Source organism: Talaromyces rugulosus, chromosome V (assembly GCF_013368755.1).
Source record: "Talaromyces rugulosus chromosome V, complete sequence".
In the NCBI taxonomy this organism is placed as follows: domain Eukaryota; kingdom Fungi; phylum Ascomycota; class Eurotiomycetes; order Eurotiales; family Trichocomaceae; genus Talaromyces; species Talaromyces rugulosus.
Genome location: NC_049565.1, coordinates 2,458,451 through 2,480,039, shown reverse-complemented (window position 1 = coordinate 2,480,039; position 21,589 = coordinate 2,458,451). Strand labels below are relative to the sequence as shown.

Below are 21,589 nucleotides of genomic sequence, written 5' to 3'. Positions count from 1 at the left end.
CGACATGATAAGGAGCGCCGCGGGAAAGCTTCGCCTGCGGCCAACTCTAGCGGGAAAGCACTTGATATATTGAACTGCTACCACGCTGTTTCTTTAAACTGTGGTCAATTGTGCTGGGACTGTTAACTGTTGACTGATAACTTTATATTTAAAAGTATACACACACAATCGCTACGTCTCGTGGGCTTCTGGTTCAACGACATTATGGCTACATCACAAATCGGCTGGGTAAGTTCTCCATATATTGATAGCAAGCGATAATGTCTAACATACACTCTAGTATGGCCTTGGCTCAATGGGCCTCGCCATGGCAAGCAATCTCCAGCGCCATTTAGCTGCAACAAAAGCGCTGAGCCTAGTATATTCCAACCGCACGCTTTCTCGCGGCGACGCGCTGCAGAAGCTCGGCGGCGTGCCTGAGCAGAGTTTTGGAGATGTAGTGAAGAAAGCAAGCATTATTTTCACCATGGTGAGTATTCCTTTACTAGTCTTATTGGTCTTTTTTTGGGTTGTAACAAATTCAATAGGTATCAAACGATTCCGTGCTGGAATCCCTCATCACAAACACCATCAACTCCGGCACTCCTCTCGCCCAAAAGATCTTTATAGACTGTTCGACCGTCCACCCAGACACCATCTCATCCATCTCCGCACAGCTCTCCGCCCACAAGGCTTCGTTTCTATGCGCCCCCGTATTTGGCGGAAACCCCGTCGCAACAGCCGGAAAACTCGTCTTTGCCCTTGCCGGAAGCACACCAGATGTGCGGGCTAGTATTGTCAAACCACTGATTCAAGATATCATGGGCCGCAAGGTTATCGACTGTGGCTCCGATCCGTCCAAGTCTTCCCTGCTCAAGATCGCGGGCAATATTGTGACCGTGTCGCTCATGGAAACCGTTGGCGAAGCACAAGTGTTTGCCGAGAAGACGGGGCTGGGCACAGATGCGATGGAGGATCTGATTACCGAGGCGTTTGGGCCGATTGCTGGCGGATACTCGAAACGGTGAGACCCTTTTTTTTTTTTTCCCCTAAAACATTTTCCCTTCTAGGAAACTTGCTGAATCAAAAACAGATTGACAACAGGTGCATACGCACCTCCGCTCGACACGCGCCCTGGCTTTGGCGTCTCGCTCTCTATCAAAGACGCCAATCATGCACTCAACATTGCGCAGGACAAGGGCGTCGACCTGCCGTCTGTCGAGCTTGCGCACAAGAACATGTCTGCTGCGCGAGACTACGGCGGCGAGTGTCTAGACAGTTCGTCCATGTACGGAATACTGCGGCAAAAGGCCGGATTGGCGTTTTGGAATGAGAAGAGTCGGCAGGGTGGGAAGTAGACTGGAAAGACCCCTTCTCTGATATACATGTATGAAACTTAATAGAATAGACGGATATACTACATATACTTATAAACAATCAATTGATGTCTTTTGGCGCTACATACTTCATCTAGACAATAGTATCACAATCTCTTGCAACTAGTCATCCATTGAGCTTACGCTATAAACAGAAAGAATTGGACAAAGAAAGTTTTTCTACGATCGTGGACCTAATTTGTCCAGAGCGCGGATACCCTGCTCTTCCCACTCGGCCTTGGTTACCCACATGTCCTCCTTGTCGGCAATCTAGAACGTGTATTAGTATGATTGAGATGAAGTGAGGAAGAAAAAAAAAAAAAAAAAAAAAAAAACTCACCAGGTTGGCCAGTACAGCACCACCGAGGAAAACCATGTGTCTCCGTCGTGGCGGATCTTCGATACGGACCTTGAATTTCTATAGTTGATTGTTTAGTATTGGAAAAATATATCGACTGTTTCAAAATCATCACTCACATTCAATCGCTCTGGGTCTCCATGGAGCACCTTTGTCAGCCAGAGCTGCTTTATTTCCTTCTCCAAGCGAGAGGGCAACCCGGGGTACATGGAGCTTCCGCCACTAAGCACAATGGCTTTGTACAGACTGCTGCGCACATCCAAGTCGGTTCCCTGGATCGTGTTGAAGAGAAGCTCTGCAAGACCGGGCTGATCGACATCGACAAGGTGAGGCTGGAACAGACACTCGGGCGCCTCGAAGCGCTCGCTGCCGACTCTAATAACACGTCCGTCCGGCAAAGTGTACGACTCAACGAGCACTGTTGTGTCTTCGGACAGCCGTTGGTCCAGTTCCAAGTCATATGAGACATAGCACAGCTTCTCCTTTATTTGGCGCACGGTTTCAAAATCGGCCGTTCGGTTCAAGGCATAGCCCCGGCGAAGCAGCAGAGCGATCAGGTTCCTTGTGACATCTCGCCCGGCAACATCCAATCGACGGATATGGTGGTTGAGGACGGTCGATTCGAAAACGGGGACAACGTGGGTGACACCATCGCCAGAGTCGACAACAACACCGCTGCTAAGACCTGTGGCAAAATATCAGTATTCAATTTTGCTGGTGCTAGTCACCCGAAAAAAAAACCCCCTAAGTCCGCCTACCTTGAGCATATAGAGCCAGCACTGCCTGAATCGCAACGTAGACACCGCCAAAGTTGTAGCCCTCCAGCATGACCTCAGCCATAGTCTGTCGGTTCTTCAGAGGATCTGGGCAACTGTTAGAAATGAACGATCTGGTCTCCGAGAGTCTACACACTCATAGGTGGTTCTGTCAAGAGAATCTTGCGGCCTTCAGGGTCGATTTTCATCTTATCGTAAAATGTATAGTTCCACAGGTGCTGCATGTCATCCCATTTCTTGACGATACCGTTTTCCATCTGCAATTAGACACCCCCCCAAATGTAATTAGTCTCTAGAGACGTGCGTGTATTTGCCGGCGGTTCTCAACGTACAGGATAACTAATCTGAAGCATTGATCGAGCAGCGGCTGCTTCATCTCCGCACATGACATCCTTGAGGACAACATCGCTCTCGCCCTGCTCCTCCGACCGGAGAATTGGTCGTCCCACTATACTTGGAAATTGATGCTCGGGGAAGTTCTAAAGAGCGGGGTTGTTTGTCAGTGACATTCGATCGTTTTTGCAATAATGGAAAGAAAAAAAAGGAAGGAAACGTTACCTGCGCAGCATATCCAACCTTGAGGAAACCGGTACCTCCATCGAGAACTGCACGGTTGGTCGTCAGTATAGGTTCTTTGCTGGCTTGTAGTGTGCGCTGGGAGATTAAGACCAACAACACACTCTCCTCCTCACTCACCTATGGGCGCGTCGGCCATGGTGGGATGAATTGGGGCGTGGTAGTCGAGGCCAACGGTTTCAGATATGCACGGATGAATTCAAAGAAATGCAGCGGGTTTGCCCTGGGGCCTGTGAGTTTGGGACGTTGGCGGGGGTTGAGCTGTTCTTGACTGTCCGTGATGCCGGCGAGCGGCCGTTGTGACGATGCGCCCGCCCAATGAGGCTTAGCCGACAGTGTACTTGCTCCACAGCCAAGGCATCTGCATTGCATTTAATTGCCATTATTGTTCACAGGTCCATACTGCAGTACATAAGTGGCATTATTATGGTTTTTGCACTGAAACTATACAAGAACTAGGACTAGTATACATAGAAAGAAGAAAGAAAAAAAACGACTAGCGTCTAGCCACCCAACAAAAAGACCGAATCAACACAAACACAGGGCCACAACCAATGTCTATAAATAGATGACGTATGTGTAGATATGTATAATATACAAATATGAAATACAAAAACAAATTACCTCATGGCACGACAAAAAAAAGCGCCAGAGCCCCGGAACACAACATGCCGAAAATACTTATGTACAGCCGCCGCAGCAGCAAAACCGCATTGTTCGTAAATGAAGAACAAAAACCCCGGAAAACTCCAGACCATATGCAATGCAAACAAATAATGACGGAATTGAATGCAACTATTCGTCGCTGTCCGAATCCGGGCCTTCGTCCAACAGGCGCCGCTTTCGCTCCTCGTCCAACTCGCGATACGTGCTGTAGCTCAGCAGCAGGAAAGCAACGATAATGAGGACGCCGCCGACAATGGCTGCTCCTGACAGGGGCTTGCCCGTCACCATCCAGTCAACAATTGCAACGAGGAAGATGGTCAGGAGCGCCGCAACAGACGACAAAACGGGCGAGGTCAACGAAATCAAGACCAGGAACGAACCGGAGAAGGCTAGATACCAGTTAGCTCAGTGTTACATACAACACATTGAAATCAAAGGTGCACTTACTAGCATTGGCGAGGACGGAAATAAGAAGCATCCACGCAGCCTCGCCTGTAGGCCAAGCGAATGTCTCGAGACCCGTCCAGTGCAAAATCGGCAAAGGAATCCATAAAACAAACAAAGTAAAACACCCAATCAAGGTGCCCACAAGATTGGCAAAGATCATGCTTCGTCCAGGGCTTGTGCCCTCTGGCGGACATGCCAGCTTCTTATATAGCACTTCATACAACCCATACAGGATGCTACCAAGGCCAATAACGAGGTTTCCTAGCATGCGATTGTCGGCACTGCCCTTGCCCTCACCTTCTACTGGGCCAGAATCGCCGTAAGCCACCACCAGCACACCAACAATGGCTACAACCACCGAAAATATCTTATCAAAACGCAGTTGATCGTTCAAAAGAGGAACCGAAAAGGCATATGCAAAGAAAGCAGAGCAGTTGTATATAGCCGTCAAGTCGCTGGCGGTAGTCATATTAACTGCCACGTACCAGGAGCCACCGGCGATAGTTAGAGCGCTTGTGATGATAGCGGTTGTTTTCACCATGTATGGTACGGGCGATCGGTGATCGTCTCGACTGTGCAAGTGGAGGTCTTGTCTCTCGACCATTTGAGCAGTTGTTCGTATAAGGAGCACATGTCGTCGCCAAAATGCGTCCCAAGACAATTTTCGTTTCTGGATGCGGAGGATGAGGAGCTGGACCGGCCAGAGCAGAGACCAAGAACCGTGTGTCAAGTACCTAAACGCTGTTAGAAAAATAAGTTATTCGTAGTATTCCGGACAAACCTACAGCATGCAGTACGGCTTGTTCCAGTGCAGTTCATGCTGAATGTACACCGCGGTTTCGGTCTGCACAACAAAGCTGATCAAGCTCAAAAGCAAGAATCCAGATGCAATGATATATTTCTTCCGGGTCACATTTTTCTCCTCCAAGTCCGGTGTTCGACTGCGAAAAGTCGACCGGCGAGAGTTGGGCGGCCTCGTCGGTTGGCCATCCAGCGCATCGGGGAATGTATTCGAGTCCCTGCCTCGGCCATCCTCCTTCAACAACGGCTGGTGAGAATGCCCTTCCTCCGAGGCGTGAAACGGCGCACGGAGAGGCATGTTTTCGGCGTCGTGTTCGTTGTCGTTGTCGTCCCAGTCGTCGGCGTGGTGATCCTGGTGTTTTAGTAAAATATCTCGAGCGTCACCCTCATCGCTAGGCCTAGACAGGCGTGGGTCTTCTGCGTTTGAAGCCACAACGGCGGTTGAGAGGAAATAATGTCGACTGAGGACAAAGAATGGAGTGGGTTTATGATAAGGCCACGCACAATGCAAGGTGGCTGATTTGGCGCCGGGGCTAAACGCGGATGGCGAAGATAAGAACCACACTCCTGACAGGGCCACGCAGCAAATAAAAAAAACAAAGAGTCAACGATTCAACACCAATAAGCAAAGCGAATGTGTTCCAACATCCAACTGTGGGGGGGCTGAGTGCTGAAGCTGACGCAGGACGGGGTAATCCGTGATTTGGCCACGAGTACAGTCCACGCTGACCAGCACGCGGCGTGACCAAAGGAGCAAGACGGAATCAACACGCGGATCGCACGGACAGAGCGAGTTCTCGAGGAATCAGAGCGACGGCCAATTGATCAGGATAGGTTGTAGAAGAAATAAAAGGGACAGACAGGAACGAGGTTGACGGCCCTTACCCCAGACGCCGCGTTGGGCGGTGCTGGCCGCAATCGGGGCCATGCGCCACGTGACGTCTTGTCGATCTTAATAAGATCTTGCTTTCATCCTCCCAAATATTTGCTATATTATTTTGTATGAAAAATAGCTAAGACTGGACATGTCGAGCCATATGATATATATTCTACTCTACAGCATTTCCGGAAATCGGTGTCACCCCCTACAGTCTTTCATTGTTCAGATACACTAGACCTTATTAAGCAAGAAATAAAAACACCAATTTTCCAGTTTTTTACAAATAATAAATACAGATACTTAAGGAGTTAAGTTACATACTATATGCTTATACGTGTATGGCAGATAGATACGAGTAATTGATATTGCTGGAGCAATGCAAACAGTTCAAACAACTCCAGCAGCGCTGGATCTTGCCATCGTCTCCATCCATGCACCGACTCGCAATCCTAGAAACTTTTGCAAACCCACAATCTACCAAACTTCTCCGACTGACAGAAGACCAATGTTGTTCCTGCTAATCTTCCGTGGTCCGGATGCTGGCACAGCATTGCCTCGATCGGCGACACAGCCGCAGATCCACTGAGCGCCAGATGATTCCCGTTTAGGAAAAGGCGCAGCAAACCACTCAATGCAGCACGAAACATGCCATCATATTGAGCATCGCAAAATAATACACACATGCGCGTATATATCTAGGGGATATATATATAAGTGCAGGGAAATCCACAAATTCAATCGGCACTCCATCAAAAGTCACACTTATTATTTTACCAAGCTTTTATTCCGCGACACTTAAATATTCAAACAACACAACCAAATCCCAAGCTTCAGGAACCAAGCACAATGGGTATATTTACATGTTCACGAAAGTCAAGAGCGATCCCTTCCAATTCAATGGGTGACTGGAAGTCCCAGTCTCCCCCTGACTACAAGGAGGTTATTGCATCCGACTACGCTAGCAGCCAATCCTCCCTCCCCGACGGCTTTCTTGCCACAAGCGTGCTTCAGGTAGAAGCTATTGGATACGACACCAACCAGGCACTCAGCGGCAGCAAAACGCTGGAGAATATTTCCGTCTACAGCGTGGAATCCGGAGCAGCAAAGTACACATCTGTCCGCCTAAAGAGGAGTTCCAACTCGTGCGCGTTGGTACGCTCATCCGACCCACGCCAGAATGCTCTCATTTCAACCATTTATCGTTGGGGCCCGGGGAGACACCCCAGAATGCGCATTCTACCCCGCGATGCCAGTGTTTCGGTTGAGCAGGCCATAGACAACGATAAGTTGTGTGGCGGAGAATTGGTCGACGTCCAAAGCCGGTCGATGGTTAGCCATACGCAGGTTTTCGACACGTCGCTTGGAAAATTCGAGTGGCGCTACGGTAGTCGGCAAGAAAGAAAAGCTTGTAACGCAGATTCGCTGCTTATTCTGGAGCGCATGGATCGCATTATATTAGCGGACGGCACAAAGACTAAGAGCAGCGCCAGAGTCGCTCAGCTTATTCGAAACGACCAATTCCGTACCCCCGGCTCGGTTAGGTACTCTGGCGGTAATGGTGGTCGCTTGGTGATAGATCTGCGCACGTGGAAGGATGAGAAGCACACCGACGCTGACAGTGTAGAGGCTTTCGTTGTGGCGAGTTGTATCTTAATGCTGAAGAGAGAGGCGGATCGTTTCATCGAAAATAACATCGCTGCCGTGGTATAAAGGTGACAGGCCTTTCTGTGAGGCTCATTTGGTTTGGAGTTGAAGCGTGCAATGATTTGCTTTCTGTACAATGTATATATGGTGGCTTGATACGAATATTAATTTAATGTTTCTCTAAACATCAATGATTCAATGATTACACAACTGTGCCAAGAACGTCTGTAGATGGATTCTTATACTCATATAGAACCAAGACATCGCTTACAACATTGATCACAGCAGATATGATACTAAGAGGTACATGTATGTAGTCAATATTCAGACCTGAATGACATCATCTATGCTCTACCGGCACTGCGATATTGACGTGACAGCACCACCACCTGTCTATTCATAATATAGATATATATTACAACTAATCAAGTATAAACAATACCAAATCTCATCACTACAGCACAAACAAACAGAAATGCCAATTTTTGATAAGAAATCACGTGACCATTACCCAAACAGGACCCAGCCCGGCCAATCACATGCTCTCCCTCGCAACCATCATCCATCACAAGTCACAACCCGCCTTGAACAGTCTTTGACAGTTCTGCTCGTCAACCACCATGGCCGGCGACGAGTACTCAACCGCCGGTGGCGGCGGCGGCAAACTCAAACTCAAGGGCTCCAAAATCAAAGACGGCCGGGTCGACAAGAAAAAGAAGAAACAGCAAAAGGAAAAGGACAAGGACAGCCTAAAGCCAACAACAACTGGTGGCGACGACGCGCAGATATCAAAAGAAAGCCACAGCGAAGATAACAACAATAATAATCAAATCGCAACTGCAAAAGAAAGAGCAGACGACGAGAATGCTTCGGGCCAAGAAGAGGGATCCGACGAGAAGAGGGTATTTTTCAAGACCGAGGCGGAGAGGCGATATGAAGAGCAACGGAAGAAAAAGGTATGTATATTATAATAAAACTCGAGATCTCTCTCTCTCTTTTCTAGGTCATGCTAACTCGCGACAAGCTCAACGACCGTCTTCGCCGCGAAGGTGTCAAGACTCATAAAGAACGAGTCGAGGAGCTCAATCGGTACCTGAGCACGTTGAGCGAGCACCACGACATGTATGTTTTTTTTTTTTTGTTTCTGCCTTGAAATTTCCACAAGCTGACTCACTATGCTAGGCCCAAAATCGGACCAGGGTAACATTTGTTGTGTATACAGTTTGCAGTGCTTTACTTTTTTTTATATTCAAATGGGACATGTGATTTTATCTTCTTACCAAAAAGTGCCATCGCCTAGTGATATCTATTTTACCGACAATCATATCATCAATCTTTAGATATTATTGGCTCGAATAGCAACCGGACTGCCATGGATAGGTGATCGTACCGTGTTTGGTATATGCAATGAAGATCTATCTGTAAATGAGGTGAGACAGGAAATCGGTTAAAACGCATTTCTCCGGGGTAGAGATTAAGAATCACCAATTACCCATTATAGTTAATATTATTGGGAGACTTGATGTAGTCCGCTCCGCAGGAATGTTGCCTTTTCTGGGGTAAGAAAAAAAAAAGCGGGGAGCAAACATTAGCTACATAAGAGTATCTACATAAAATTAAGCATAACAAAACTAAGCACAGTAACCAAATTAACCGTCGGTTATATCACAGAACGTATTCATCTACTTGAACCATTCCTAGTTCCATACATATTACCGACCCCGTGGGGAACCCCGTTCGTGATGGTCTTGATTCCACTAATCATGATAAAAGTACCTTGCATATTCTTAAAAAGCGCCGTCCAATGCAACGCCCCAAGACATGGCGTGCATAAGATCGAAAAGATCCTTGCTACCGCGGTTATAATGTTCGTCATCCGAAGACTGGAGAAGAAGCCAGTAGGTTAATATAAAGGACGATCTTACTGGATTCGACAAAGTGAACAAGACCACATACACATGTCCAAAATCTATAAGAAGAGGGATTCTCCTCCAGATATCTATAATCATTAAGCTTCTCGTCATCATTGAATAATTTCAAATCTCGAAAAGACCAAAATGCTGTCCTCTGTACTGGCTTTAGGCCTAGCGGCCACTCTTGTCACTGCTGGGCCCTGTGATATCTATGCCTCTGGCGATACACCCTGCGTCGCCGCACACAGCACCACTCGCGCTCTATACAGTGATTACACCGGATCTCTATACCAAGTACAACGCAGCTCCGACAGCACCACCACCGACATCGGCCCCGTGTCTGCCGGCGGAATCGCAGACTCGGCGACGCAAGACTCCTTTTGTGACGGCACAGACTGCTATATCAGCATCATCTACGACCAATCCGGCAATGGCAACGACCTCACACAGGCCCCCGCCGGTGGGTTCGACGGTCCCGGGACCAACGGTGCTGATAACCTGGCCAGCGCAACGGGGGCGCCAGTAACACTCAATGGAGAAACAGTCTATGGCGTCCTAGTTACGCCCGGAACTGGCTATCGCAACGACGTCGCCACAGGCACCGCAACAGGCGACGCCGCAGAAGGCATGTACGCCGTGCTAGACGGCACCAACTACAACGACCAATGCTGTTTTGATTACGGCAACGCCGAGACGAGCAACACCGACACTGGTTCGGGCCACATGGAAGCCATCTATTTCGGAAACTGCACGGTCTGGGGCTCTGGTGCTGGCGACGGGCCGTGGATCATGGCCGATCTCGAAAACGGGCTTTTCTCGGGCGAAAGCGCGGCCAATAATGCAGACGATCCGAGCATCACTGCGCGCTTTGTCACGGCTGTGATTAAAGGTGAGCCGAATCAGTGGGCGATTCGTGGCGGTGATGCGACGGCGGATGGTGCGTTGTCGACGTACTATAGCGGTGCGCGGCCCTCTGGGTATAATCCGATGATCAAGGAGGGTGCTATCATTCTGGGCATTGGTGGTGACAACAGCAACGGTGCGCAGGGCACGTTCTATGAGGGTGTCATGACCTCGGGCTATCCTTCGGACGAGACTGAGGACTCGGTGCAGGCAGATATTGTTGCTGCTGGATATGGGACGTCTTGATCTGTAGTCCTTGGTATTTACTTACTCGTCTACTGTATGTACCTTTAGGAATGTAGCTGACCACAGCTACATTCCTGCAAAGTATCTACTAGTATGCATTTTCACAGAAGAATGATACCAAGTAATGTAAGTTATAAGCTGCTGGCCGAACCAGTTCCGAGATCCGATAGAGCACTACAATCTGAAGCACTACAATTCATAGTCATCTTGATGTGTTCAAGTATTCCATATATTCAAATATATCCAACCTGCATCTATTCTAAATCTCCAATAGATAACATACTATGTACGAGATATATTGTCCCAGAGACGGTGGAAGATGAAGATGCCAATCCCCCAGAAAAAATCCCCCAAACTGAGGTATAAAGGTATAAACGCCGTACAACGCCATGCAAAAACGCAGCATAGTTGTAAAAAGGTCTCGCCAAGCTCGACGGGGTGGAATCGAAAGTGGCGAAGAAAAGAACCGAACCGAGAGAAACCAAGAAGAAACGTCGTTTGAGGACTACACCCCCTTGATGACAGTCGTTCGCTCGCTGTTGAGCTTGTCTGCGTTTCGGGCGTGCGACTCCTTCTTGCAGTCCTCTAGCCCGCTGCACGAGTGCGACTCGAGCATGCGGTGTTTCTCGCAAAAGTGGCCATTGCAAAAGGTGCAGTCTCCGATGAAGCGCTGGGCGGCGTTTTTGCACTCTTTGAAGTTGCAGCGAGGCTTGCGGACAGCCATGTTGGCAAGTTGGGGTGAGTCACGTAGGTAGGTAGTGGCGATAAGAGGTCCGGAGATAGCGACTGCGGAGTGAGGAGAGAGGAGTGAGGAGAATAGCAAGCCGGACAAGAGTCGAGCGAGAGTGGGAGAGGCAGAAACAGCGAGAGCGAGAGTTTGGCAAGTACAGAAGGGAGAGAGGAGAGAAAGAGAAAGAGGAAGAGGAAGAGGAAGAAGAAGAAGAAGAAGAAGAAGGGGCCCAGATAAAGGGACGACAGCGTGACCCCGGCTAGTGCTCCGTTCTCCGGCCTGTGACGGGCGGACACGAGCGCTGGCCCAGAGTGGACGAGGCGAACGGCGATCCTGTCTGACTATTGGGAGCAATCATTCATTAGTCAGGCAACGGGGTTTTGACTTTGACTTTGATACTAATATGATATAAGTTTCTTCCAGTTTCTTCCGCCACCCGCATCCGGCTGTTCGCGTTCCTGGTCTGCTCTCTTTGGTTCTTGTATCTCTGGTTCTGGTGGCGTCCATTAATAACAAAGTCTAATCGATCCAGTCCTCGGAGTCGGGAATCGCCGTTACATCTTTTTATCTGTACAGAAGCTGAGAGTCCAATGTTCGCTCGCTGAGAATGCCGACACCTTGCATCCCCAACAAAACCATGGATAGCCCCCGTTTCAGACCTTGCCGCCAGACCTGCTAATTCTTTTAATAACTAACTAAAGAGAGGAAAGAAGAAACATGTGTAAAACCCTCCTGTTTCAGTTTCGGAACGACGACCATAAAGAAGCAATTATTATTAACGCTGGTGGCTGTAGCAACGAGACCGTGCGGACAACATTCACTAGTAGTAGTGAGTAGTGATGACTCCCTGATGAGTCGCAACTTGATAGCTCATTTCCGCCTGCCTGCATGCAGCTTTAGTGTGTCATTTAGCTGCGTACGTACGTACGTATTATTATTAATTTATTAATTTTTTTTGGATTTAATATTTCCATTTGGGCGACCGTGCGTGCGCCGTGCTGTCGTGTCTTGATCGTCGGCGACTTGGGCTGCGTGATAAGCCCGTAAACCAACTCCTACGTGCTATCAATTGTACCACTGTTGGGAGACCCTAGTGTCATGTGAGATGGTACAAGGTACAATTAGTATTTGCTCTGTCCACTTGCGCCATGCGCTATCAAATGATCCCATTCTATAATAAGACAAGCCCGTCCGTAGTATTATTAATAAAATGCCTAATGTGAGCGATCCCTTCTAGCCAACTGAGGTTACGCCGCGTGGGCGGTGGCTCCACAGCGAACTCGCTCAAGCTACGTCGTATCAAAAGTATATATCAGTCGAATGGTATTGGCCGCAGCCCCGTTCCCCCCGTTCGCTTGCGCATCTCCTCGCCTGCCGCAATCGTGCTGGGTACCTTGATGCCACAGCAGTCCCCCCAGAAATCATTTTCATGGTTGTGTTCGTGACTATGCCCCTCTGCCTGCGTTTCCGATTCCTGCCCCATCGCCGCCGTGGCCGGCACCAGGCTGCCGAACAAAAAGTGCTGCATAATCGGCAGTTTGCCGAGAACCTCGCGGACAAACATCTTCTTCATCCCACTCTCGATCTTGATCCAGTTCTTGGCGCCCGAGATGTCGTCTAGCATGGGACTGTGCCACCGCAGGCCCTTGACCGTCTTGACACTATCCACCCATCGCACCTGATCCAGATATAAATATTTATCGCCTTCCTCGTCCAGCACCGCACTATTGTGCACCGCGCGCGGCGTAATATACGGGTGTTCAACCAGCTGCGACGCCCCAAAGAGAAACGGCAGGAAATGGTAGTCGTCAAGACCCCACACCCCGTGCGAGCCGGCCGGTTCGAGGTAATACGTCGTCTGAACGCGCCGCATCAGATGCATATAGCTGTAGTACACCTTGAAGACAAGCATCGGGAAGTCCGCGGCCGAGACCAGCTTCAGCTCGTATAAACACAACAGCCACATCATAAAATTCAGCTCGTGTCCCGATCCGTAGTCCAGCCGGTCTCGAGACCCGAGCGAGTGTATCAAGTACGTCGCCACTTCATTGACCGCGGCAGGATCTTGAATGCCCAAAATCTCGCGGTGCCATGCAGGGCTCTGGGAGGCCGTCTCGTCGAAAAGCGAGCGAAAGGCCGGGTTGCCGAAACGGGAGCCCCCTTGGTCAAGGGCAGGGTTGCTCTCGACCAGCTTTTCTAGCAGGGCGACTATCTGCAGTATCTTTTGGACATTCTCTGGGGCTGGCTCTGACTCGTCCTTGAAGTCCGTGACAGCCCGCCCGCGGACTGTGTCTGACAAGCCGAATATAAACGCAAGGATCAAGACGTACGCCGGCGAAGTGGAGAAAGCGTCCAAGTCTTTTTGCGAGAGAATGCGGCGGGCTGGCGGCGAGTACGTATGCGAGGAGAGATCGAGGGGTGCAGGAAGCGCAGGCGTTGCAGGTGGCGGGTCTCGGCTGTCGGCGGCGCGCTTCTTGCTGCCGGCGCGCAGCTCAGCCAGCTTCTTGGACAGGTCAGGCTTGTTATGTGCGGGGGGAGACTGAACGTCGGCCATGTCGGATGTCTCGTAGAGTCTGGTTGTGGTGTTGTTGTTGATGTTGAATATGATTATTCATCTATGAATGCGATGAATCATGGCAGGCGGCAGAATCTGACCGCCCACGCAGGGCAGGCGCTGGCCCCACTCGGCATGCTCCGTGCGTGACTGCGATCGGCAGCTCTGATTGGCCAATCGTGACTGTGGGGAAATTTGCCGCTAAGCCGCATCGCGACGCACACGTGAACTCGTTCTTTCTTCGCCTTCAGCCTTTGAACAGCAGACTCTCTGGGCCAAGAATGCGTCCAGTGCGCTCTGCTCCAGCCTGAAATACAGGACGCCCCTCGCAGACGTCGTGGTTACTTACTTAAAACGCCCAGAAAAAAACGCCATAGTCCGAAACTACATTGCTCATCCCGCCTCAGAGCACGCCATCATGCCCGCGCCAGATAACAGCAATAACATTAACGCCCAGGCTGTCGATATCAGCCCGAGGAATCGCCAGTCCGAGGATAGCACGTCGCAGAACTCGCTGACTCGGACCGTTTCGTGGTCGAGCAATCTTCCTACCCCGCAGAACAGTCCGTCCCGCGGGAGAGAAAACAACAGCCCCTACAGCAGAAGAAACAACATGACGGCTGTGAATGAGGAGACGCCTATAGTAAACAATAACTCGCCGATTGTACGGGACTACCAGTCGACAGACAACCTGTCGAGGGATACGACGAGTAACGCAGCTCAAAGCGGGCAGCAAAATGGGCAACAAACCGGACAACTGAGTCGACGACGGTCACGACCGGACAGCACTCTAACCAGACAAGATACCGCCAATGATGACGATGGTGAAGATGATGATGGCCCACAGCAGTCGTGGCATCGACGCTTCGCCGACAAGTACGGGGCGTTGGAGCTGGACAATAAAGGCAGTGTCGCACGCGACCATCTTGCATTGGGTGAGTAATCCTTTTCAGCAGTATACTGGTTATAACTATTGCTAACCTGTTCAATCAGAACGAACATTCCTCGCCTGGCTACGCACGTCACTCGCCTTTGCATCCATTGGCATTGCCGTAACCCAACTATTCCGTCTCAACAGCTCCATCACACCCAAACCCGACCACCAAACCTCATCCGACTCACTAAACCCCAACGCCGACGTCAACCCTATTCTACCCATCGATCAGGGCTCTTCATCCTCGCTCCTCGAACTCCTCCTCCTCACTCCTTCTGCTACCGACAGCAGCGGCGGACCCAACGACACCCGCCTACGCAACGTCGGCAAACCGCTCGGCGCGACCTTCATTGCCATTGCCATTTTGATCCTTTTGATTGGTTTCCACCGCTATTTTCAGGCTCAATACTGGATTGTGCGCGGCAAGTTCCCGGCGAGTCGTGGCAGTGTTGCGCTTGTCACGTTTGTTGCCGCGGGGTTGATTGTGTCCAGTCTAGTAGTGATCCTTGCGATTGCGCCGACGTCTTTGGAGCGATAGTCTCGATTCTATCGACAGGTATCGTGCTGTATATATATATACACATATATTCTTATTCTTATTCTTATTCTTATATAAGCGACTTAAGCATTGGTCACGGGCGTTATATTGAATTCTATGAATGCTGTTATGATATAAATATAAAAATCGATTCATCAAGCAATAATCTACCAGACACCTATCTCATATATTTCCTCAACAAACTAACGCCATTTATTCCAGCAAGGAAGGTATCACAGGGAGAGGACCGGAATGCAAAAAAAAAAACAAAAAGAGAGAGAGAGAAACTATGCAATGACTTCTTTCTGTCCAGCGTCCGGATCCAAATAATTCTCCTTCTCGGCTGCCTCGTACTCCTTGATCAAATCCACCACTACGGCTTTTGCTTCATCAAACTCACCCAGCCCGTCGGCAAAGGGGGCTTCCTTTTTGTACTGATCGATAAACGCGTTTCGTTTGCGTAGTCGGTCGTACTGTTGCACAATGCGCTTGAACAGGGTCGCCACCGAGGTGTGGTTGGCAAGCATGAGGCCACTGACGCGGTGCGTATGTTGCAAGTATGGCGATTTCTTGGTAAGCGCTACCTGAATGCTAGCGGGTCCCCAGGGGATAAACGAGGCGAGCCGGCGCTCGCGGATGCGCAGTAGCGATTTGTGCACGTCGGTCGGGTCGGCTTCGCCCTGGATGATGTTCAGGATGCTGATGTAGCAGCTGGATTTGCTGGGTGTGACCGAGACCATGCGGTTTTTGGGCTGTAGGAGACGGCGCATTACGTCCAGGACTGTGGTTTTCCGGACCGTGCGTGCTTGTTCGATGTTGTCGCTAGTAAAGGGCGTGTAGGATGTGACGAGGAAGTGCGCGCGTGGTGTCGGGATTAGGGAAGCGATGATGCCGACGAGGTCGTTGTGCATGTATCCGGGATAGCGGAGGGTTGTTGTTGACGCGGACATTACAGTCGATACCTTGAAATTTATTTTTTTAGCAATGCTTCCACCAATATACCTCAAGAAAGTGGAAAACTTACCAACTGGTTCGTCTGTTGAAACGACGGCTCCGCGACGTGCATTCTGTCTGCAACAATCCGTGACAGAGCGCCATTGTCCAGCACCACCACCGAGTCTGCATTCTGCGTCAACCGGCGCATCGTCAAAAGACTGTTGTACGGATTCACAACAACATCGGCCGCCCCGGCATCCGGAAACACCGAGTACGTTTGGATGAGTTTCTTGGGGAATCGGTCATTCATGCGTTCGAGCATGTAGCTTCCCAGCCCGGAGCCTGTGCCTCCCGCGATGGAGTGCAGAAGCATAAAGCCCTGTCCATTTCTTTTTAAGCCATTATACTTGATAGTTATATGGATTGACTCACCTCTAGAGAGTCACTACCATCGGCCTCGCGGTCAATCATATCGAAAATTTCTTCCTGTACCTGGTCGCCCTGCGCATAGCCCGACGCCCAATTGTTTCCTGCACCGCTGCCTTGTGAATCTATAAAAAAGTTTTCGGGGTTGTAGATGTTTCGGTACGGTCCGGTTTGGATGCCATTGATCACCTGTTATGTCAAAACAAAATGAATTATTATTTAAAAATTGTAACTCACCCTAGGCTCGAGATCGAGTAGAATAGCCCGAGGGATATATCGTGTATCGTCACTCTGTTTACAGCCATCAGCAACCAACCTCTTTGTTTCCTGTAGTAAAAACACACCTGGTAGAAAAAAACATCCTTGCGGTCTCCGCCCTCGGTCGCAAAGTCTTCCAGATTCCCATCCTGATTAATTCCATGCTCTTGGCAGAGCTGCTGCCAGAATTGGCTTCCAACTATCACCGCGACAAGTCAATTTTGGTCCTCTTTTCATCTGTTGTTTTTGGGGTTTCGTTGACCGCGCGGGGGAGGTTTGTGTGGACGCACCGTTATTGCCGCATTGGCCGGCTTGGATGGTTATTATTTCTCTGTAAATGACGGTCAGTAAATAGATATAAATTTCAACAGGATCAAAAGGTAAACATGCCTCGGCATTTTATTGTGTGGGCATCGTCAGTCGACGCAGTTTGGGGAGACGTGGACGCGTGGGTTGGCGGAGTCTACGCGTTGAGGTTGGGCCGATAACTAGGCGATAGGCAGCTGCCGATAAGGCGGGGAATAGATTATGCTTCATACAGCATTGCTTCATTACACAGACAAAATTTTATATTTAACTTAATTAATATGTACAAGTATATAAATAACAGCAAAATAACAGAACGACCCCGTAAATGCATAAATCAGTATCATCAGTCGTCAACTTACCCACCACCCTTTTCAAAATTGAGCTTTGCAAGCGTTCACCACCAACCCAACCCCCGCCACAACTCCATCGACAATATGCACACTTTCCCCTTCAGCCTGACCGTATGCTTGGATACATCCAGCGCGCACGGCTTCGCCCATACCCGCCATGCCTGCACAGCCCAGACACACGGCGCGAACAGGCCGCGATGTGTTTTTGAGCAGTCTGGCCGTGGCATCGCTCATGCGTTTGCGCACTTCATCGGCCGGTGTGTCGTGTAGTTCGCCTGCGGTCAGACCAGTCGTCTCGACACCTGCGAAGCGAGGCACTGAGGAGGATCCTTCAGAAACAATAGCAGATTTGTCGTCTGGCCCATTGAGCATCGCGGTCACGGCTGTAGTGAGTTCGGGCTTCCAAACCGCGCCCGTCGAGACAATACCAAACGTATCCTGCGCCTGCACCTTGTGCAGACTCCAGTCTCCTTGTAAATGAAACGCACTAATCAGCATCAACGAGCTGGACACGCTGGCTTCAAAGATGCCCGTCACGTATCTCCGTGTCTTGACCGAGAACTCGCCACCCAGCACGGACAGCGTCTCTGATTGTTCCTGTCGCGCTTTCGCTTCCAATCCTGCAATAGTAGCCCTGAGCATACCTACCAGCGGATGTGCAGAGTAACAAGCTACAAGAAACGCGTCGTATTGCGGAATCAGCGGCTCGACAAAGGGCCGGCAATGGTGCGCGGATTTAACAGAGTCTTCGCCAGAGTTTATGCTGGGGATGCCATCGATGACTCGTCCATCGGGCAGAGTCACGGACTGGGGTGGTGCGGTGAAGTAGTCAAAGTGGATGTCGGTGTAGTTGAGTTGTTCGATAATCGGCTTGAGAGCGTCGGTCATGTGTGTGGATGTGTTGGGGTTGACGACGAGGATTTTGAAGCGTTTGCTGGATTCTTCGGCCATTGTGTAGTATATATAAGTTGAATTTTCTTATTCTTCTTCTTCTTTTTTTGGTGTACAGTGTTAAGGCTTGGATGGTCGAGCGTAAATGTCAACGGCTGGTTGCGGATGTGGGATGTAAGTAGAGGGGAAGTACACATGCATCTCGGGAGGTTTCTTATGTAGTGGAGCACATCTCCAGCCATCACAAGTAAATTCAAAATAAGAAGCAAACATTCTATTGTCTTTGAAGCAGTAAATATGTATCAAATATATAACTGCACCAATTATGACATCCCATAAAGCTATATTACAACATATATCGGCTATGTTCAAACAGCTAGAATAATGCCATGCCGTATTCACAGCATTGACGTTGTTATACCTTGAAAAGCGCAGCCTGCGTATTGTACGTGTACTTTAAATCAAGATGCCAGTAATTCGTCGTCCTCGCCTTTGACACCAGCCACGCCTCATCCAACGCATCAACCACATCCTGTGGCAACGGACCCTTTTCCAGATCCGCGAGATTACTCTTGAGCTGATCAAGACTGCTGACACCAACGAGAACCCCATCATTGCCACCATTCTGGATCTTCAGCGCCGAGTGATGTGCCGTCCATCGCAGCGCAACCTCGGGCAGCGTCAGGCTGTGCTTGGCAGCGGCGGTTTCGATTATCTGCAGAGCCTTGAATATTTCTTCTTTGAAGTAGCGGTCTCGATAGCGCTGGCCCGAAACGGTTTTGTCGCTGAAGCGGCCGTCCTCCGGGGTGATGTCCTTGCTTTTGATCTTGCCAGACAATAAACCGCCGGCAAGAGGGTTGTAGACAACAATGTCGATGCCGTACCGGCGACACGCGTGGACGAGCTCTGTCTCGATTGCTCGTGCTGTAGTTTATCGTTTTAGCAAGACTGTCTTAGGGAAAAAAAATCTTTAAGAGTAAACGCACTGATAGCATTGTACATGGCCTGGTAAATCGTCGGCCGCACCCAGCCACGCTCAGCACAGAGCGTCACAATCTCCGCAACCTCAAAAGCCGTGTAGTTGCTCAGACCCAGCTCCACAAACTTGCCCTCCTTGTGCAGCTTGTTAACCTCTTCCAGCGTCTCAGCAAATGGGACCGACCGATCCGGAGCATGCAAATAGAATATATCCACCTGGTCGGTGCCCAATTCCTTGAGCGAGGTCTCGATATCGCTGCGCAGGTTTTCCGGCTTGTGTTTGCCTGGTTGTGTTGGGTAGGCCTTGGTGGCTAGCTTCAGGCCGCGCTCCTTCCAGCGAGCCTGGCGCGTAAAGGCTTCTTGTTGGCCGGCGATGTAGATGCGGGCAGTGTCGATTTCGTTGTAACCTTGCGACTGGAAGTAGTCTAGGTGCTGGTTGAACTCGTCTAGAGACGTGATGCGGGCGCCTGTGCTGGTGTCTAGGCCGTAGGTCATCAGGCCCAGGATGGCCCTAGGCTTGCCGGTGGATGCTACAAGAGGCATTGTCTGGTAAATTTTTCTCTACTGGGAATTTGAAAGAAAGAAAGAAAAGGAATGAAAGAAAAATAAGGAGAAAAAAAAGAAAGAAAGGGAAGAAATAGCAAGGAGAGAAGAGTCGTGAAGAGGGGCTTTGAGCGGGGAGTATCGCGATAAAGCGTCGTTGCGTCATTCGGCACCATTGTTAAGCTTTGGCTAACAGCCAATAAGCTATCAGTTCTGGACTCGTAATCTCCGGGATTATTTTGCCAGATTAATAATTCAATTTATTAACGAGAAGCGTTGAGGTAAGTTTTAGTATTAAATCTATGTAGCACTTGGGGGGTGATTTGGCCAAGAAAGAAATTGAGTTCTGACTAAGTCTTGTTAGATAAGCAGCGTGCAACTCTATATTCGCAACTGATGGCATCAATTGATATTATTTGTATATTTAATGGGGTTATAGTAAATTAGGTAGTCCAGGTTCGTACTACATATGTACATGTATGCCGTACAAGATCACTGTCAGCTGGTCTCTTGATGTATTGATATCAAGCACATTTTAAAGAACCAATTGATTAATGAATCGATATCAAATGATTGCTCTTGCAGGCCAACATTCGAACTGAAGCATATATGCACTAGTCGACATGTAATAGTTATACTGGAGATTTATCAATAATGCTATCAAGCTATTTCGTATAACATATGGAATGGCCTTATAGTAGCCTGCATTGACTAGCTTCGTATACATTCATTCAACAAAGAGCATCTACATATACTTGTTGCATATACGAACATGACCGTACATGCATGTGCTAGATTGGACACGTCGACAACCACACAGGATCTTAAAAACTAGGCCACCTTTCGTATTCAAGATAAAATAACAGAGCCCCCAAATGTCATCCAAGAACTTAAACAAAGAAAGAGTGTCGGCCGATGGGGCCGAGTGATGGTTATTAGTATATGCGGAGTGATATCTGCAGTCACTGGGTCCAAAACTCTAAAGCAGTTCGTATATACGTAGCGACATGATAGGGGCGGAATTCTAGACTGGAGATCTCACGGGGAATAAATACCGACCCCAAAAAAGGAGATCATAGCAATAATCCATGCTATAATCCATGCCATAATACGGTGTGGGATAGTAATAGTAATAAACATGAAGCACATAGCGCCTGTCATGATGATCGACATTCTAATTAGACGGGCTAACCATCCCCTTTTTATGCGGGGATTTGCGGTGACATTGCATGTCGATCCCGATCAAACGGCACCTTGTACTCTGCACAATAGTCCAATAATCCATAATACTAACATAATATCCAGAGGTGTAGAGGCAGTGCAGCCGTGGCTGTGTAAGCCGAGGTCGTCAGCGTCTGGATCGGGTGGGGCCACGCCAGCCAATAATTGGCCGCGCGCATGGGGGAGGCTCCACTGCAATATCACGAGTAGCGGCGCTAAGCCTACTTGGGAGAATGCGGGGAGCTTAATCTACTATGTATGTACTAAAAGTACTCCCGTACGTATCCGTCTATGAGTGATTTATTTCAAATTATTTGTTCTTTTTTCTTTGTTATTATTGGCATAAGTGTGCTCCT

At 49.2% G+C, this 21,589-nt stretch overlaps 11 protein-coding genes across 11 annotated transcripts; 6 read left to right on the top strand and 5 right to left on the bottom strand.

The window, feature by feature from the left end:
- Positions 1–204: 204 nt before the first annotated feature.
- TRUGW13939_09411 (uncharacterized protein) lies at positions 205–1,337 on the top strand (the record flags this gene model as incomplete). The annotated part of the gene is made up of 4 exons (XM_035492533.1): positions 205–228; positions 281–469; positions 528–1,003; positions 1,073–1,337. The coding sequence occupies 4 exons, from the start codon at positions 205–207 to the stop codon at positions 1,335–1,337; spliced, it is 954 nt and encodes a 317-aa protein (XP_035348426.1).
- A 198-nt stretch (positions 1,338–1,535) lies between these two features.
- TRUGW13939_09410 (uncharacterized protein) lies at positions 1,536–3,204 on the bottom strand (the record flags this gene model as incomplete). The annotated part of the gene is made up of 8 exons (XM_035492532.1): positions 1,536–1,625; positions 1,696–1,773; positions 1,833–2,398; positions 2,472–2,576; positions 2,626–2,746; positions 2,822–2,968; positions 3,048–3,094; positions 3,186–3,204. 8 exons carry the CDS (start codon positions 3,202–3,204, stop codon positions 1,536–1,538), a joined length of 1,173 nt encoding a protein of 390 aa, XP_035348425.1.
- Positions 3,205–3,860: 656 nt separating this feature from the next.
- TRUGW13939_09409 (uncharacterized protein) lies at positions 3,861–5,369 on the bottom strand (the record flags this gene model as incomplete). The annotated part of the gene is made up of 4 exons (XM_035492531.1): positions 3,861–4,120; positions 4,179–4,912; positions 4,964–5,331; positions 5,364–5,369. 4 exons carry the CDS (start codon positions 5,367–5,369, stop codon positions 3,861–3,863), a joined length of 1,368 nt encoding a protein of 455 aa, XP_035348424.1.
- Positions 5,370–6,756: 1,387 nt separating this feature from the next.
- TRUGW13939_09408 (uncharacterized protein) lies at positions 6,757–7,569 on the top strand (the record flags this gene model as incomplete). Its single annotated transcript, XM_035492530.1, has 1 exon — positions 6,757–7,569. The coding sequence occupies one exon, from the start codon at positions 6,757–6,759 to the stop codon at positions 7,567–7,569; it is 813 nt and encodes a 270-aa protein (XP_035348423.1).
- A 554-nt stretch (positions 7,570–8,123) lies between these two features.
- TRUGW13939_09407 (uncharacterized protein) lies at positions 8,124–8,707 on the top strand (the record flags this gene model as incomplete). Its single annotated transcript, XM_035492529.1, has 3 exons — positions 8,124–8,459; positions 8,507–8,625; positions 8,686–8,707. 3 exons carry the CDS (start codon positions 8,124–8,126, stop codon positions 8,705–8,707), a joined length of 477 nt encoding a protein of 158 aa, XP_035348422.1.
- Positions 8,708–9,560: 853 nt separating this feature from the next.
- On the top strand, positions 9,561–10,565 carry TRUGW13939_09406 (uncharacterized protein; the record flags this gene model as incomplete). Its single annotated transcript, XM_035492528.1, has 1 exon — positions 9,561–10,565. One exon carries the CDS (start codon positions 9,561–9,563, stop codon positions 10,563–10,565), a length of 1,005 nt encoding a protein of 334 aa, XP_035348421.1.
- Positions 10,566–10,954: 389 nt separating this feature from the next.
- On the top strand, positions 10,955–11,558 carry TRUGW13939_09404 (uncharacterized protein; the record flags this gene model as incomplete). Its single annotated transcript, XM_035492526.1, has 2 exons — positions 10,955–11,303; positions 11,386–11,558. The coding sequence occupies 2 exons, from the start codon at positions 10,955–10,957 to the stop codon at positions 11,556–11,558; spliced, it is 522 nt and encodes a 173-aa protein (XP_035348419.1).
- Positions 11,071–11,289, bottom strand: TRUGW13939_09405 (uncharacterized protein; the record flags this gene model as incomplete). Its single annotated transcript, XM_035492527.1, has 1 exon — positions 11,071–11,289. One exon carries the CDS (start codon positions 11,287–11,289, stop codon positions 11,071–11,073), a length of 219 nt encoding a protein of 72 aa, XP_035348420.1.
- A 1,049-nt stretch (positions 11,559–12,607) lies between the features above and the next one.
- On the bottom strand, positions 12,608–13,849 carry TRUGW13939_09403 (uncharacterized protein; the record flags this gene model as incomplete). Its single annotated transcript, XM_035492525.1, has 1 exon — positions 12,608–13,849. One exon carries the CDS (start codon positions 13,847–13,849, stop codon positions 12,608–12,610), a length of 1,242 nt encoding a protein of 413 aa, XP_035348418.1.
- Positions 13,850–14,267: 418 nt separating this feature from the next.
- TRUGW13939_09402 (uncharacterized protein) lies at positions 14,268–15,321 on the top strand (the record flags this gene model as incomplete). Its single annotated transcript, XM_035492524.1, has 2 exons — positions 14,268–14,784; positions 14,843–15,321. 2 exons carry the CDS (start codon positions 14,268–14,270, stop codon positions 15,319–15,321), a joined length of 996 nt encoding a protein of 331 aa, XP_035348417.1.
- A 287-nt stretch (positions 15,322–15,608) lies between these two features.
- TRUGW13939_09401 (uncharacterized protein) lies at positions 15,609–20,012 on the bottom strand (the record flags this gene model as incomplete). Its single annotated transcript, XM_035492523.1, has 9 exons — positions 15,609–16,283; positions 16,346–16,636; positions 16,690–16,872; positions 16,921–16,974; positions 17,028–17,140; positions 17,232–17,272; positions 17,656–18,534; positions 18,947–19,415; positions 19,478–20,012. The coding sequence occupies 9 exons, from the start codon at positions 20,010–20,012 to the stop codon at positions 15,609–15,611; spliced, it is 3,240 nt and encodes a 1,079-aa protein (XP_035348416.1).
- Between the last annotated feature and the right edge of the window lie 1,577 nt (positions 20,013–21,589).